Raw genomic sequence first — 18832 nt, 5'->3', positions numbered from 1 at the left:
AGCCAGTCTTACTAGTCAGTAACCCCATTTTCACGAAGCTCTCCATTCTTTCTTATAGTTCAGTTAAAACCCCTATAGTTCACAAATGTTTCCACACCCATAATCTCACTTCATCTCCACCAAGAGAAGGTATTATTATGTCCCTTTTTCATGAGGCTCTGGGAGATTCAGCTTGCATGTCATACTTACTTGACAGCATGAATTAAGATGTAGCAGGGTCTAAAACAGCGTTCTCACTTCACCTTTTGAGAATTTACTATAGAAGAGGTCATCTACACGATATGTATTTTGATTTGATGTTCCAGAAATGGTGAAGAATAGTATACTATTCACTCACAATCTATGAAATCCATCTCAAGATTAATCACATGAATTCTTCACAAAAAAAGTTAGGAAAACAAGATAGAACAGTGCAACATTAGCTACACTCCGAGTGTCTTTTATTTGGCGGGGGGGGGGGGGTTATCTTATAATCTGGTATTCTAACCAACTCTGAAATGTTACAGTACTATTACTACTTATGTATAATGACCTAGAGGTAAGTCATAAATTAGAATAAGCTGTCATTCACAGTGATCTGTAAAGAGGACCCAAATGCAAGATAAAATGAGCTAGTGAGCAATTTATATAAAACATACTTCTTGGGCAATTACTAGGGAGGCCACATAAGAGTAAGGAAGCAGTGAACTACAGGAGTTAAGACAGCAGACTTTGATATGAGACTTACCAGGTTTATATTCCATTTCCATCATTTACTGTGACCTTGAACAAGTTATTCTTTGCCTTGATTTTTTTCCAACCATAAAATGTGGATAATAATATTATCAACCCCTTAGAGTTGTTTTTGGGGATTAAGTGAGATACTATACATAAAGCAATTAAAATTGGACCTGGCATATTGTAAACGCTCATTAAAATATTAGTTACAGCGGTTATAATTACCCAATGTGCTAAGTGTTATGAATACCTTCAGGGAAGAGGTAATATTTCACCTGGTCCTTAATGGCTCAAGCGGTTAACAGAGAGTGACATCTAGAGAGAATAGGGCTTGAAAGCTGACATCTGACCTAGCACATTCTAAAACACACTAAACCACTACAAAACCACTACAGTTTAAACAATATGGCATTGACACACATAATAAAATGGGAAGTACAGAAACAGACTCATGTACCTTTGGTCCAGCACTTTCACCACAGGAATAATACACAAAGATATATATCAAAAAGAGTCCACCGCAGTGTTGTTTGTAATGGGAGAACGCTGAGAAGAACTAAAACACTGGCTACAAACACTGGATAAAACCAGGGAAGTCATGATATCTAACCGGGGAATACTCCACAGTTGTTGAAAGAAATAAGGTAAACCATATGGTATTTATATGGAAGAACCTATGATAGACTATTAATTAAAAAAGAAAGTTTCAGAATGTTTTTATAATGACCTCACTTATGCAAAACAAAAATTTGTTTACATAAATACACATGTGGATACATGTCTGAAAACACACAAAGGCATGAAATCATATACACTTAAAATTTACACCTTGGGATAGAAAAGAAGGGAAATTTTCAACTCTTATTCCTTATCTTCCTCTACTATTTACATTTTTACAGTTTACATTTACTCATGATTTAATAAAAATGGGAAAAAAGATAATGCAATCTCTCTTTAAAATTCCTCCAATATAAAAAAACAAATAAATGTATAAAATAAAACACCAGTCACAGTTTAGTATCATTGCTGCATCCTTTAGCATAGGTTTGATTTAAAAGCTGTGTCATCCCTCAGATAGAATTAAAACTTATCTACCTCAGGTCTTATAACAGCTCTTCTATTTTGGCATTTTCTGAAAATCAACTGCATTTCCCAGTTCATTTGAAATATATTTTTAAAACACTGAAACAAAACTAAAGAGCACTAGAATGACAATGCAAGAGAATTAGAACACATTCATAGAGTTTGTAGGTCCTGCCCCAATAGTGTACAGAGATGTTCAAGTCCAAAGACAGCCTTGTTAAGACTAATGACATCACACAAATCACTAAGAACATTATAAAGCTGCTGGTGCTCCTCTCGTCTTCCTCATAAAAACATCTTTACTTCTCTAGTAGAAACTTGTCAGGTAGGGAAGAAAGAACAGAAAGAAGAATTCAAGCCTGCTTACAGCCTTAGAGATAGGAGGAAAAAAGCTGTTTCAAAAGATCACTTACTACATTAAACGAAAAATACAGAAAACTACTTTGTTAACCATAAAACCCTGGAGATGTTAGTTACTATCAAACAGCACAGGAAACTACTTAGTACAAACAACTAATTTTAGTATGTGGGCCTTCAGGTTATACAAAAGCAGTACAGGTAAAGATGTATATACTGAGCAGATACAATCCACTCTATTGTTCTATTGTCTAAATATGTGAAATAAAGGTAGCATTTCAAACAGTGGGAAAGGAAGGACTACAAAAGAGCTAAATCAACTGATTACCTATCTGGAAGTAGAAGATTAAGTTCCTATCTTCCTTCATAAACCAACAGAAATTTGAAATACATGAATTAAGTTTAAAAAATAAGAGGTAAAATAGCCAAGAGGTGGAAGCAACCCAAATGACCGTCAATGGATGAATGGATAAACAAAGCGTGATAACTACATAGACTGGATTATTCAGTCTTAAACAGGAAGGAAATTCTGTCACATACTATGGCATGGATGAATCTTAAGGACATAATGCTAAGTAAAATAAGTCGGTCACAAAAAGACAAATACTGTATGAGGTACCTAAAGTAGTCAACTTCACAGACTCAGAAAGTACGATGATGGTTGCCAGGAGCTGAGGGAAGAGAGGAGAGATGAGTTGCTGTTTAATGGGTATAGAGTTTCAGTTTTTCAAGATGAGAAAGTTCCGGAGACAGTTGCACAAAAATGTGAACATACTTACTATTGAATTGTACACTAAAAGCTTAAAATAGTAACTTTTTTTTTACCATTTACCATGTGTTGTTTACCACAAATTTTTTAAATTATAAACAAGTTAGAGGTACGTACTAAATTACTTAAGCCATTAAAAAAAAAACTAAACTATAAAGAGATCAAATAAAGCACTTGATCAAACTCCTTTCTAACATCTCAGTGGTAAATATGTTAAAAATACAATATATAGGGGCTGGCCCAGTGGCATAGCGGTTAAATTTGCATGCTGTGGTTCAGCGGCCTGGGGTTCACAGGTTCAGATCCTGGGCGCAGACCTACCCACCACTCATCAAGCCATGCTGTGGCAGCATTCTACATACAAAAAGCAGAGGAAGATTGGCACAGGTGTTAGCTCAGGGCCAATCTTCCTCATAAGAAAAAAAAAAAAAAAATATATATATATATATATATATATATGATTAAAAGGAAAAAGGATGTATATGAACTGAATCTATAAGGCACAAATCTTTATAAAACTGATGTGAGAAAGAAAATTAGTTTCTCCCAACAAATTTGAAAATCTATATGAAACAGATAATCTTCACAGAAAATATAAATTAAAATGTTAACGAAATCAGGGGCCAGCCCAGTGGCGCAGCGGTTAAGTTCGCATGTTCCACTTCTCAGTGTCCCAGGGTTCACTGGTTCGGATCCCGGGTGCAGACATGGCATCACTTAGCTAAAGCCATGCTGTGGTAGGCGTCCCATGTATAAAGTAGAGGAAGATGGGCATGGATGTTAGCTCAGGGCCAGTCTTCCTCAGCAAAGAGAGGAGGATTGTTAGTAGTTAGCTCAGGGCTAATCTTCCTCCAAAAAAAAAAAAAGAAAAAAAAGTTAAGGAAATCAAATCCAACAATGTATTAAAAGAATGCTACCTCATATTCTGTATTCCAAAGAGTTTAATATTAGGAAATGTTATTATTGCAATTCATTACATGAATAGATTGGGGGGAAGGGGGAGAAACGATCACTTCAATAGATGCCAAAAATGCATTTGATAAAATTCGGCATATTTCTGATAACACTTAGTAAGCTAAGAGAAAGAGAAACACTAAATTGATAAAGGATATTTGCATTATACTTGACAGTGACACAATAGCATTCCCATTAAAACAAGAGAAAAACAAGGATAGCCTCTATTATCACTTTTATTCAACATTTTCAGAGTGTTCAAAACTAACGCAATTAAGAGAAGAAAAACAAATAAGAGGTATAAATATTAAAAGAGAGAAGACAAAAGACAAAATTATTTCTTAGAGTCAATATAATTGACATAATATGAGAATTCAGCTTAGCGGCCATATGCGCAAGATCGAGTATCAAAATCAACAGGTTCCTATACTCCAACAATAACTAATTAGAAAGTGTAATGGAAGAAAAACACCATTCACAATAGCAATAAGAATTATAAAATAATTACTAATAAATTCCACAAGAAATGTGCAAGACCTATACGAAAACCATAAAATTTTATTAAAGACAGATGAAGGGCCTGAAAAAACAGAGGCATGCCATGTTTCTGAATGGGAATGCTCAGTAATATACATCTATTTCTCCCCAAATTAATTCAAATTTCAATGTAATTCCAATCAAAATCTCAATGGGCATATTTTATGGCAGTTTACAAAAGCCATCGGACAAGTTTAAACACATAATATCCAAAACTCATGATGAAGATCAATGAGGGAGAACTCGTCTTCTAAGATATCAAAGGATGCTAACATATTAGGTTTAACCATAACAAATCAAACAGTGGATGACTTTTGATTTACAAAAAGAGCAATTTCAAAAGGTTCAACCCAGTAACTAAAATTGATGTGGAATAGGAATAAACAAATAGCTGTTAGGAATCTGGGAATGTTAAAAGCTCAAATTCCCCCACTCCCACCACCTGCAAATCCCTTTCTAAGTGGTAATAAACAGATAAGAGTCCACTAAATTATCTAATATCAATAAAGCTTGGTTAAAGACCAACAGGGCCTCCTATTTCTCACCCCAGTTAAACTTACCAGTGACAAGCAGAAAACTGAAAGAGAAGGTGGACAAGAGGAGAGGGGTAGGTGGAGGAAGTTTCTTCCAACAATCCTTGACAGGGAATGATATCTAAGTTGAAATCTAAAAGATGAGAAGAAACAAAGCACCAAGGGAAGAACATCCAAGAAAGAAAATAAAAAGACCCCAAGTGAGAAAGTCTGCATGTTCTGAGAACAGAAAGGTCAGTGTGACTAGAAAACAGCGAACGAACTGAAAGCGATATAAAATGAGGTTAGAACAATAAGAAGAAACAGCCATACGAGCAAAGAGAAGTCGAATAATGATTACATTTCAGAAAGATTAGTCTTGTTGCTGCATGAAGAATGCATGAAGTATGGGGAGACAAGAGAGCTAGGAGATCAAATCAGAAGACTACTAGAAAGTTCAAGAAAGATAACAGCCTGGGCTAGGGTGATGATAGCAAAGATGGAGAGAGGTGGGAAGTTTAACGGTATACTTTGGAGGTCTTATGTCCAATATCTTTTCCCTTCCTACGCTCCCATCTTACCTCTTTAGCAACAGAAACACTGTTTCTTTAGGAAACCATTCCATGAGGCTCAGGTGGGAATGACCTCTCCTAGTCCACCTCCTAGACTGCACAAATGTTGAGGGGCCAGAAAGTTCAGCCTAGTACCCAAGAAGAAAGGTTTAAATTGGAGATATAAAGTAGAGAGTCACTAGCATACGCATATATAAACACTCAAGACGAGATAAAATCACCTAAGCAGTGAGACCGGATATCAAAAAGGGCCCAGGACCGAGCAATGAGGTACCAAATAATCAAAAGATGTATAGTAAAGGGGATAGGAGGAAGCAAAAAGGAGCCAGTAAGGTAGAAACAGGAGAGGTTAGTGTTACATAAGCAAAGAGAGTAGCACTTTTTAAGAGGCAAGGACTGGTCAACAAGGTCAAATGCTACTGAAAAGAGTAGATGAGAGATGGACACAATAATTAAGTCTATATCCAACAAGATATCCATGTATCTTTGGAAAACAATGTAGAGAACTAACAAAAGAAAATTTCTAAGAAATTTTTTTAAATACTGGGGTGAAGGTCTCCACAAGTCATAAAAGAATAATTCATTTTACTTCACGAAAATAAAAATTTTCTCCATTGTGAAAATCCTGTAAACAGAATAAGTGTTAACAAATAACACAGCAAAGGATTTATACCCATAAATAGAAACAGCACCAACAAATCACTAAGAAAAAGACAATTCTAATAGAATAATAAGTAAAGGATAAAACGGGAAATTTTCAAAAGGAATCCAAATGAAAAATAAACATGAATATTTACTCCCTGTCAACAGTAACCAAGAAAATGAAAACAAAACTATTTTTGGTTAACAGATTTTTTAAACTAAGAAGATTGATCATATCCAGTAGCATTCTTATACATTGTTGATAAAGTGAAACTTGGGAGTATTTACCAAAGTTAACATGTGCATAACCTCTGGCCCAGCAATTCCATTTCTAAGAATCCATCCCAAAGAAATATTTTTGTACTTAAAAATAACTGTAAAAGGATGTTCACTTCAGCATTATATGTGTAATAGCAATGTAGTGAAAACCATGTAAATGTCTACCAACATAAAAAATCAAATAAATTATGTACCTTCACACTATGTAACATTCACAAAGAAATGAGAACAGTGAGGCAAATCCTAATGTACTCTCTCAGACACACACACCCTCCTCACACACACACACACACACACACACACACTCTCTCTCTCTCTTCTCTCTGTCACTCATTCATACTCATTCTCACCAAGAAACTAAAACATTTGATATAAATCAAGCTGTTAGCAGCATTTACCAAGAAAAAGTGGGATAAAAATCTTTACTTATTAGAAGACTCTTTTTTTACAAGTATGAATGCCTTTGTTAGTTTTCATAGTTAAAGTATAATCATCTGAAGATGCATATCTTCAATTCATATATTTTAAGAATGTTCATCAATGAAACTTTTAGCAGACAAACATTCTAAGTGACAGCTCTGTTCTGTGTGATAATTTAATACACACCAAATAAAAAGAATGAAAAGACCATTTCAAATAATAATGATTAATTATGGAGAACAGGATTATAGGTGATTTTTGTATTCTTTAGATCTTTTGATTTTGTCCAATTTTCTACAAATATGTTTCCACAAATATGTATGTTTAGTTATACAAACATTATATTTAAAATCTAACTTAAAAGATATTTAACACTGTACCCTACACTGTCCCATAGCTCAGTTTCTCATATTTTAACATATCTGTACCTGCAGCAACCACGAGTATACTTAAATAGCTGCCTCTTTCATACTACAAAATCTTCAGGGTAAAATCAGAATGGATGATTCTTTGGAGTCAATGACATTCTAGAAAAATAGCACAGACAGACCTCATCTTAAAAAAATAAGAACATAATACCACAAATCAGACGGTATTCCAAGAGACACTCAGTCTACCCTACTCATATTCAAAGACAGAAATAAAATGATCCTTATGAGACCAACTCTAAAGGCACACAGTTACACTGAAAACTAACACAGACTCACAAATAAATAATTTTACAGAATTAAAATCATCTTCATAGCCTTAAATTATTAATTTTATCTCAACAAGACTTAAATTTTATGAAGCTAGGAGAATGTTTCAGTTTCTTCAAATCCCTCATAATCCCTAAGTGATTTTGCTAGGTCTCAATAACGCTTCTCATATAAATTTAGTTGGAAAAACATCCTAATAGTGATACTTATCTTCTAAAACTCATAACAGAATTTCATCACTGTGCTAAGTTTTCATGTATGTACGTATGTTTAAAAGTTTTATTACTACAACATACATAAAATCATTTAACTCAATACATACAGCTCTCATTTTAAATATAGCTAACTTTTTCACATTCACTGAGAGAGAAATGGTTGAGATTACTATATACTGAAAACAGCCACACATAGGAGATACTCAATAAAAGTTTGTCAAATAAAAGAATTCCTATACTGCATCTCACAGTACTAAGAGCTACAATAGAGGCTTTTCAACATGACTATTTTTGTTATTAACATCATATAAAAAATTAGAGGGAAACATAGCATAGAGAAGGAAAGACACAATAATGGGGTCAAAGAGTGAACTGGAAATAGACCTGGTGTAACACAAACTGGAAGACTTCCTTTTCTCCTCAGGTTTCAGATTTAGGGTGATAAGAAAGAAGGAAAAATAGAACTTCATGTTAATGTTGATTCCAAATTCAAAACAGACGAAATCAAATTTTCCAGATCTCTCTGAAATATTTTTCAATCAAAGATTCTTTAATTAAAAAACAATCCACGAGGAAAGACCCAGACCAAGAATTAACATTACAATAAGTTTTTACTTCTTCACTTTTCTTTTGTTCTTTTCTGTTCCTTTCTTTTTTGGGGGGAAAGGGGGATAAAAAATATGAAAGATTAAATGAGACCAAATGATAGCTTGGGAGGGGCATATGCCCTGCTAAAGACACACAGCTACAGACTAGCTTCATATATTTGTCATGTCTGGTCTGCACTTTCAAATAATCTGGAGAAACGAAAACTGAAGAGTTCACTTATTTTCAAAATTGAAATACCACTATCTAATGCACCTCATATTTTTCTCCATGTTATGACTCAGTTTGAGTAACTGGTTAATTTGAACATTAACTGAACATTAAGTAACAAGCAATAAGAGTATTATTAAGTATAATCTGCAGTCCTCCTTCATCATGGATTCCATCCCTAACCCTCCAATCATTTTTAAACTATCCCTCTTTAGAACTTCCATGGTTTTAGTCATCATTTTCACGATACAGCAGGCAGAAATATATATAATCTATTTGTGCAGATGTATCATAGCCTTATTTAAATTAAGAATTATGATTTTTCTCTAATATCTTATTTAATCTTGTTCAATATTATGTTGAACTTTTACTGAAAAAGCATGCTTTGTTTAAGACCATTCACCCAAAAAAGCACATTTTTTTTTTACCTATGACTCAAAAAACCTATTTAACATTTTAATCTATTCTCAAGAATCTTGTCCATTCCCATCAGCACAATTCACTGTGATCTATCTGCATGCTTTGAGAGAGATTTTATCATCTATTAAAATTGTTCATAAAAACACTAAATAATATTAGCTCCAAAAGGAATTCCTAAAGTATTGTGATCTTTACATTTTTTTCTATCTGACTTTCTTTTATTTCTAGTCTCACACAAAAGTAAACTTAAAAAGTCAATTCTTTTTAAAGATCAGGTAATGTTTATGAGTTTTATAGGATGACGGAAGGCAACCTAAGTTATGCTTTCAATAATTAGGTCTATATTAATTTTGAGTTCTATGGTAATCTTGGGGAAAATAAAACCCAACATGTCCCTTTTTAATAATTAAAACACCAAATTATAAATCATGATAAAATATCTATATTGCTCCACAATTCCACTTCCCCTCATGACTGGATAAGAACAGTTGTAAGACAAAATAAAAGTTAAGAGAAGTTAAGCACCATTAAGTAAGCAAGGGTATTTTGCTTCTGGGTGGCAAGTAGATCGGCATAACTCTACCAGATAGGTAAGGTTCCAGGGACTAGAAGGGTATTCATATTTACACATCACCTTCAATTCTCTAATGATCTGCTTTTTTCAAGAGATGAAAGTTAGTCAGATTTGGCATAGGTTACCATAGATGTTGGTGCCCCCTATTGGTCCTAACAAAAACATAAGTGGTATCAGCAGGTATTCACATGCCATTATGAAGTGAAAATTCCTTTTCATCTATGGTCAAGTATGGAAAAATTATAAGGAAGCTCATTATATCCACATTTCCTAACCCACTAAATTATTTTTATAAAAATACAGAATAAACAACTGTCATAAAGGCAAATACACTGCCTCAAGGACCTGACAACCAACCTCCTAGTCAACTGGACAGTATAAGTGAATACCAGTAGCAGCAGTGTAGTGATTTCTGAGAGTTAAAATGCCCTGCTTTAATGACTATTCAACAATGAAAAGTTTCACAGTACTAACTCCAATTAGGTTGGTGAGGTTAATGATGACTAGACTAAATTGAGTAATTAGAGTCCAATTAAAACATCTGACGGGGTCCACCATAAACAGCTGCAACCAAGTTCTGTTACCTTAAGACTTGAGGTGCCAAATATTTCCAGAGTTAAGTGGTTAAAGAAGAAATATTTATGAACTATTTTTACTTCAGAGATCTGACTTCATGAAAACCTAGCAAAGGTAAGACAATGGTGTACAGACACACACAGTACAGTGCAGGAGATATAAAGATGTATTTTAAGATAATGTTTCTGTCCTCAGATCTAAGTCCACAGCAGGATAGATGAAAACTGCTTCATCAATTAAAAGGCACAATACAAGGATTTAAGAGAGAGTAGGCATAGGGCTAGTTTACCAGAAAGAACAGAAAAATCTTGGACCCTCTACTTCACAACACAAACACCACATTTGTTACCAAATTACCTTAGTTAATGCAGTTTCTAAACAATCCACATAAATGCCTGTCTGATTCCCCACTGCCACTGCAGTGACAATGTTTCAAAACAACAAGGTGGGAGGAAGAAGGTAGTCACAGACCTCTGAGGATCTAAGAAAGTTTGTACTCATAGGTTGGGGGGAATCTTATAAGCAACTTCAACAAAATCTCGTGTTTAATTTCAGGGTATTCACAGCCTATCCAGACCCCAAGTTAAGAACTCCTATTTAAAAGGAAAATATTTTTTTTTAGCTTAATAAAGGCAGATAACCTTGAAAAGTACAAATCTTGAGAGGCAGGGAGAAGCAATAAATTGCCTCTAGAGAGTGGTTTTCACTATAAAGTTTCATTTTCTTAACAATTGTTAATTCTGGATGGTGGGAATATGCATGTATTTATCTATACTTTTCTGTATTCTTTTTTCAGTAAGTTTTTCAGAGTAAGAAAAGGAAAGAAAAGCTTGGGATAGCCAACTTGTCTTCAATGGTTGCCCTACTGCCAAAAAGTATCTCCCCCTATACCATCTGAATTCATTTTAACATTATCTGAAATGCCAAAATCAGAGATGTTGCACTCAATATCACACAACATAAGAGAGCATGTGAATGAGTAAGTGAATGAATGAGCAGGCTTTGAATCAAAGAGACATAGTATATAAGTCTCGCTCAGCCACTTATTAGCTATGCGACCCTGATGAAGTTACCTAAAATCCTTCTAAGCCAGTAACTTTGCCTCTAAAGTGAATATGAATATCACCACCACAAACATTTGCATACTTCTGAAACTTATACACTTTGTTCAGGATATCCATTTACCACTTAATCTTACTCTCATACCTCCCCCAAACCTTTATTTAATCATTGGTGCGTTTGTAAATCAGTGTATCTTAAAACAGTTTTCCTCACCATTGCTTAGCCAGTATAGCAAAATGCCCAGCATATATAGCAACTCCAAAAATTTACTGAATAATGAAACAAATATGACTTCGTAGGGTTATGATGAAAATAAAATGACAATACATGAAAACTGTATTAACTCATTTAATTCTTGTAACAATGCTATTAGGTAGAATCTACTATTATCACCATCTACATATGAGGAAACAGAGGTGGAGCGAGGTTTAGTAACCTGCCCAAGACCACAAAGCTAGTGAGTGATAAATCAAGGATTTAAATCCAAGCTCCAGTGCATGCTCTTAACCGTTATGTTAGACTTGACATACTGTAGGCACTGAATAAGTAACAGCTTTTATTATGTTCTTAAAATGGAAATATATCTAGGAGGTTTAAGGTACTTATCAGGCACTTGACAATCAATGTCTACAGGTTTAACTGGCTTTCCCCTAATACCTATGGAAGATCACCATCACTAAGAGAAGTAATTAAGTAATTGAAAGACGTTGAAATCCATACTAAAGCTGTTCAGCAGTCCCGGATCCAAGAGACAAAGAAATTCTATTCCTTCTCTTGGTTGGTTTCCTAGATGAATTCTGGATTCTCCCTAGGTACTAGTTATTCACTGAAAATGTTTTTTTATCAAGTACTGTGCTTAAGCAGAATAGGAGACAAGACAATTATGACGGAACCATTGCTTCAAAGATCTTAACATCTTGTTTATAAATACTGCTTCACCAATTAAGAGATGAAACTGGGGAACAAGTAAGCTTCTCTGGGCTAATCTGGGATTCTACCATTATAACAGAGGACCTTAGACGGCATTTTCCATTGAAATACAAACAAACAAAAAAGATTTGGAAGTGAACTTGAGGAAACACAATCTACTTCTGAAATAATTTTTCTTTCTCCCTCATTCTCAGTCCTCCCTCTTTCCTGTCTATAAACAGATTCTCCCTTTCAAAATCCTTTCAAAAGTGAATGAATAAATCAGTACTAATTTATTTAATGGCTCCTCTTGTCTAAAATTTTTTCACTAGGTTTGTCCCTTAAATTTAAAGCCTCAAGCTACCTATAAAAATAGATAGAATTCTTATCAACTCCTACTGCATTTGCATTTTATGCATCTTCAACAAAAATATTACTTTTAATAGCAAGTTTTTCCCCTCTTTGAATTCTGCTTTAGAAAACACTGATGCCATTCAATTACATTTAAAAATGCATTCAAGAGAACGCAATGTTATTTCTGAAATGGAATATCAACTCTTGGAATTTCAACATTTTTTTCATGTAATATTCAAGTAAGCAATTTATTTTAGTCCACTAATTTGAAAAGAAGTGCATCACAGCTTTTGTGTTGGAAATACATTTCTGTTTTCCTTATTGGACAATCATCCACTGAAAGCCAAGAAAAGTAAACATTTTCCAATTTTTGATCTAAGTTTTTGTGTCAAATTGGGGGGGAGGTGGGAGAGGGAAGGGGAAAGCTCTTGGTCTTATATCTTTGTTTCCAGGTATACCTGAAGTTATACAAATTATCTAAAACAGATTATTCTACTTTGAAATACTGAAGAGAAAATCCAATTCTCAATAAGAATTAGATTCCTGTTCTTCAACATTCAAATAAAGTTCTTAGGTAAATTGAATCTCCTTTCCTTCCAACTTTTCCTCTTTTAGCAGATATAGAAAATATCCAGCTGGCATTTCTTCATAACGAATGCATATATTTGTTATATTATCCTCCACTTTTTTAGGTTAAATACTCCAAAACTGCACTGTTTCATATTCTTTTTTAACCTTTTGATGATTTTTATTGGAAGGATAATCTCAAGGATCATGTTACCCACATTCTTCACTGTGTAAGCAAAACAGAATGAATGAGAAAAAGGACTTATATACAATGAGTATTAGCCACAAGATTTCCTAGCTCTACAAAGTTAAACTTCTGGTGACGTATCAATAAAATGGTAATGAAATGAAAAACTGCACAACTCATCCATTTGGCTTTTGGTGTACAGTGACTGTGAGGTTTATTTATTTATTTTGGTCAAGGATGGAGGCAGGTATTGTAGTCCTTTCTGTCTGCTCATCCCCCATCATGTACTCGTATAGATTTATTTTTAATGGCTGTACCTTCTTATACTTACTTCTCCTGACTCATCTTCATAACAAATGACAAACCCATTGTTTACACCACTATGCAGAAGACAGAATAAAGCACACTCAAAACAAAGAAACACTTCCCTAGTTGATTGAAGTCAACATATACCATCCATATTTTCCAAGGAAAACAAACCTGACTCACAAAATTAACACACCTACAAACTTAAGGCTATTCTACATGATGTAGGAAATACTAAAAGTTTTGCTTATTAGGTCAAATTCCAATGGACAAAACTACCTAGATATGTGAAGTTTACAGCATAATATTCCAGTAAGTAGTGCACTCAACTTGTTATTGTGTTACTGGAGAATTTAAAAAAATAAAATACTGATATTTTGCCCATTATTTGCTGCATGATTGTGTTACCTTGCAATTCACTGCCTATTTTCTGAAAGAGGTCAGAAGGGGGATACAAGGAAACTGTCACAAAAAGTGTCCTGGTCTGAACTGCTAAAAACTTTGATTTCTACTTTTGCTACTATCCACAACCAGTTTCCTCTAAGCCTTGTTTTTCTCATTTTTAAAATAAAAGGGTTGGACTAGATTATCTCTAAAATGTTTCTCATCTCTACAAAGAATTATACAATTGAATGATTCTAACTGTCACAATAGATTTTATTAGAAATAAGGATCCAGTCACATCCTTCACTTGTTTCAAATGCAGCCTGAGCAACACATTGTCCTTAAATATCCAACTAGATCAATACAAAATCTATCAATACAAACTTATCCTAGAATTCAACAGGCTAAATGGAATAGCAGGGAATGTCTGTCTTTTTGGTATACAGATTTACACTACTACTTCTCTACCTATCTAACTTCATCCCGTCTGAGGCAAAAGAGAATCTGGTCTTTTACTAATACATAAGGCTCAAACTCTTTAAAATGTATTTCTCTATTTGAACAGATCACAAGATCCAATAACGCAATTTTCAAAACATCCATCTTGCACCAAGACAAGCTCTGTGTTTGTGGAAGAGAATAAACGGCAAGAGGGACTTCTAGATAATTCAGTTGTTCCCTCTTATAACTAAATTTATAATCAGCCTTTAAAGCTGTTTTCCTTCTGCTGCCTTAAGTTACAACTTCTTTCTCCAGATCAAGATTTTCTAGCTTCCATTTCAGGGAGTGGACAAGAGAGTTACAAAAGAGGTGATAGAACTAGTAGGGCTAACTCTTACTTTGTTGTCAGTATGGTATTTTTTACCGAGCTTTAGGATTATATGGCCTTCTTTGAAGAATAAGGTCCTGCAACGCCGCCTGTCTGTGGACCCAGGAAAAATTATAAACAGTTATTATGAAACCAGATCACTAGGACAAACCAAGAGGCCCTTCCTATCCCAACTCACCACAACCAAGCCTGGCTCAGACTCTTTAGCCGCCACATATTATCTGGAAAACAACAGGACCTAACTTAATTCTTCCTAACTAAGGAAGCACTTGAAGATGTATATGAATGTACGTGTAAGGATCAAATATATTTTCATCCCACTGAGTTATACATAAATGTACACGGACACGGACGTAAGATGAGTTCATTCAAAATCCTGGAGAGATCGAGGAAGTGAAGGTTACTTCAGCAACCACAATAGTTATGAAAAAAACCTGCAGCAGAACACTATGGAAAAGTACAGCTTCTCACGTGTCTCTCTCATACACAGATACTTAGCTCTGAGTCCATTACAACCTTCCCTCAAAACTGCTCTCCTCCAGCTCACCAGCGGGAGAAATTTACCAACCTCCCAGTCTTTCCCCAAGAGACTCATCTACCTATTATCTTACCCCTCCCGCTTTGGTCCCGCCCCCGCCCCAGAAATAAGATGGCCCTACTGGCCCCAGGCAGACCCCGCCGGGAGTGCGAATAGAAGATCTAACCAATTCCCTCCATCCTTAACCATGTGAACCATGCCCGGTAACGTGCTGTTCACCAACTCTGTGGTCCTCCCACCCCCACGTGTCAGCTACCCTCCCCCACATGCCCACACCTCACGATTGAGGCCGGGGAAAGAAAGAGGGCAGAGGAAAGCCTGGCCCCTAAGATAGATCAACCCACAGGAATCTGTCCCACCGCAAGTCCCCTCCCACCTTCGGCCCCTGCCCTTTACAATCCCTTCCTCCCTCCTTCCTTTGAAACCAGGCCCTTGCCTCAGAAACCTCCTCTTCCTCGTCGTCGTCGTCCTCCTCTTCCTCGCTGTTGTTGCTGCTGGTGCCGCCGCCGCCACCTCCTCCGCCTCCACCGCCTCCACCGCCGCCGCTGTTGTCGCTGTCGCTGCTGCTTTCGCTGCTACTGGGGGGTCGGCAAGTCCGGTTACGCTTGGCCTTATGGTGCTGCTGCTGCTGCGGCGGCGGCTTTTTCTTTAGGAGCAGGTCGCAGACTCGCACCATCCCACGAGGAGACGAGGCCGAGACGCTGCCGCCGCCAGCGCCGCCGCCGACCTCCGCCGCCGCCGCGGGGGGGCCCGCCACAGCCGCCACCGCCGGGGGGCTCCCTTCTCCCTCAGCTGCTGCTGCCGCCGCCGCCGCCGCCGCCGCCACCGGAACCGTCGCCTTCTCCATCCCCAGAGAAAGAGGGAGGGCGCGGACGGGGGAGGGGCGTGGGGGCTACGCTCTACCGCGACTTCGGCCGCACCGGGGCCGACACAGCGCTCGGTGCCGCCTCCACCGCCACCGCCTCGGTCACCTCTACTGCCGCCGCCGCCGCCGCCGCTCCGCCAGCTCTCACCTCGTCTCGCGATACTAAGGGCGGGGAGCCTGACGATGGGAGGGAGGGAGGGAGAGGGAGGGAGTGTGAGGGAGAGGGCGGGGGCGGGGGGGTGGCGAGGCGTAGAGGGAGACCCGGGTGTCGGGATACCCAGAGGAGCCGAGACGACGAAGCAGCGGGGGGGAGTGTGTCTAGGGCGACTTCCGATGGGGGGACGGCGGGGACAGAGGACGGCCGCGGCGACTGCCGGAGCGCCCGCGAGCGCCCGGATTGCTTCTCTTTCCTCGCTATTTCCCCCACACGCAGCCCTTCAGCCCTCCCTTCTTCCTTCCTTGCTTGTGACTAGAACGCAGCCGCAGGCGGAAGTGCAAGTGACGCCATCAGCCGTCGCCCGAGCGGTGGCGCGCGGGTGGCCGAAAGACGAAAGTGAGACTTGGAGGGCCTGGCCCGGGCCGCGAGGGCGAGCGGGCGGTGCTGCGGGGCGCGGGGCGCGGGGCACGGGGCGGGCGGGCTGGCGTGGAGCGGCCCCCGCCGGCGGGGAAGGCGGGCGGGAGCGCGGTCCGCACGCTTGGGTAGCTGGAGGCCGGGACCGCCAGATCCGGGAGGTGGGGCCTCGTTGCGGACTGTTGCACGTAGTTTTATTCCTGGCCATTTTTTGCACCGGCGAATCGTGAGTTAGGGCTTTGGATCTTGAGAGGTGGCGTCGTATGGGGGAAGGAGCCCTCTTTGCCTAAGTTTTGGGTCATAGGCTTCCTGATCACTGAGTTCGCACTTGTGTAATATAAAGAAGTTCGATTAGGTGATTTCTGAGATCACACCATCTCTAAAGTTTCCAAAGTGGAGAAGACAAGAGAAGGAAGGAGGATCTGTGCCAGAGTTTGCAGACCATTCACTGAATGACCCTGATTTAGTTCTTCCACCCCTCACCGACTCAGCTTTTGTCTATGAAGTGAGCATCATAAATAATCATCCTTATCTCTGCATATCTTGGAATATTGTGATGCGCGAGGGTTGTGAAGGTGTAGGTGTGTGAAGAACTTCCAGGACTTTTGAAATAGCGTAGCTTATTGAACTCAGAATTATCCTTTCTGGTCCAATAAGAGCACAGTGGCATAAGGAAAATGAAGCAAACATCGAAGGCAGATGTACTGGCACAAGATAAAAAAGTATGTCTCAGCTGACAGAGTTGCCTTTTTAAGACTGCTAAGTTTAGCTGCGTGTGCCTGAATTTTTTTAGCGTTTTTTTTTTCTTTTTAGTATTGGCATGCCATATGAAATGTGGGCAGTTGCCAGTACTCGACAGAGTACTATGGCAGAATTGGCAATGACTGAATCAATTCATTAAAGCAAAAATTCATATGCGCCTACTGTGTGCATTGTTTATGAAATCAAAGTCCCTGCTTCCAAGGGCTCTTCAGTGTAATAAGTGCTATAGTAAATAGATATACAAAGTGCCAACCATCTGCCTGTTCCTGTCTTTTATTGGTTGCTCAGTGCCTATGCAGAGCAGTACACTACATTGTGTATCTTACCACTAGAGATTTAGGTTCTGTAACCTCAGCTGGATTCCTCCCTCCTTCTTTCGATATCCTTCAGCACCTTTTTCCCTTCCCACCAGAATACTTTTTGCAGTCTTTAAACCTCAGCCACAGTTCATTATATGACTTTACTTCAAACTTCATTCACAAGAAGATTGATGCCATTAGGCACAAACTCCTTCAATTTTCCAAATGGTAGAAACTTAGATACTTATGGATCTTTCGTTTTCTCCAGTATCAGAATGAGACTCTCCTTGCTCTTATGTAAGCCTAATTATCCATCTGTACTCAACTTCCGGTCCCCTTTTTCTCTTCCATTTATTATCTTTTCTGTCTTCAATCTCCCACATTTCTGGTTCCTTAGCTTATCCTTCTGTAGCTCTCACTCTCTTTCCCGTCCTTCCAGGTCAAGCTTTAAAGAATATTCTACAGTCAGTGTCTCTTTGTTACCTGAAATTCACTCACTAACCTTCTGCAGTCTAACTTCTATACCAATTGTACTATCAAAAATACTCTCTTTAAAGTAATCCCATTACTTGGAAAAAAATGAATTCTTACTCTTTTATATAGTACTGAAGTGATTATTTTGTTGGGACTAGTAGGATAAGGTCAAACCTGTTAGAATGGACAGAGTGACTTTCTGTTATTTTTGTCTAGCATTTTTTTCCTTTTAGAACTTTGTGGCAGAGACTTGACTAGCCATTCATGAAACTTATTTCTTCTTCCAGAAAATACAGGTAAACTAAGTCTTCCAGTTTCCTTTGTAGTTAGTGTGTCCATGTAATTGACTTATTGCCAGTGAAATGTGAATGGAAGTGATACGCACATTTCCAGGCTTAATGAAGTCCTCCCATCTTCCCTTACTCTTTCTCTATCAGCTTGAAGCTAGTGAGTATAGTGACACTGAAAACTATATGTTGGAGATGCCAGAGCCAGAAGAGACAAGAAACGTGAGTGGGTTAAATCACTACTTGGAAGGCAAACACCTCCAAATTAGAAAAACTCCTTTTGGGACTTCTTTGTAA

The 18832-nt window shown here is 37.9% G+C and overlaps 1 protein-coding gene across 4 annotated transcripts in view; it reads right to left on the bottom strand.

Annotated features, from left to right (window-relative positions):
- The window catches only part of ANKRD17 (ankyrin repeat domain 17), a 162777-nt gene extending 146484 nt beyond the window's left edge, over positions 1-16293 (bottom strand). For 3 of the 4 annotated variants that reach the window (XM_023637982.2, XM_005608721.4, XM_070263709.1), the window contains exon 1: positions 15714-16293. In XM_023637982.2, coding sequence (XP_023493750.2) covers positions 15714-16124 — 411 coding nt within the window. In that variant the 5' untranslated portion in view covers positions 16125-16293. The remainder of the gene's footprint in view (positions 1-15713) is intronic. The other variant, XM_023637985.2, reaches the window with a different exon arrangement.
- Between the last annotated feature and the right edge of the window lie 2539 nt (positions 16294-18832).

Source organism: Equus caballus, chromosome 3 (assembly GCF_041296265.1).
Source record: "Equus caballus isolate H_3958 breed thoroughbred chromosome 3, TB-T2T, whole genome shotgun sequence".
Classification (NCBI taxonomy): Eukaryota; Metazoa; Chordata; class Mammalia; order Perissodactyla; family Equidae; genus Equus; species Equus caballus.
Note: the sequence above shows the minus strand (reverse complement) of the source record. Positions and strands in the feature narration are given on the sequence as shown.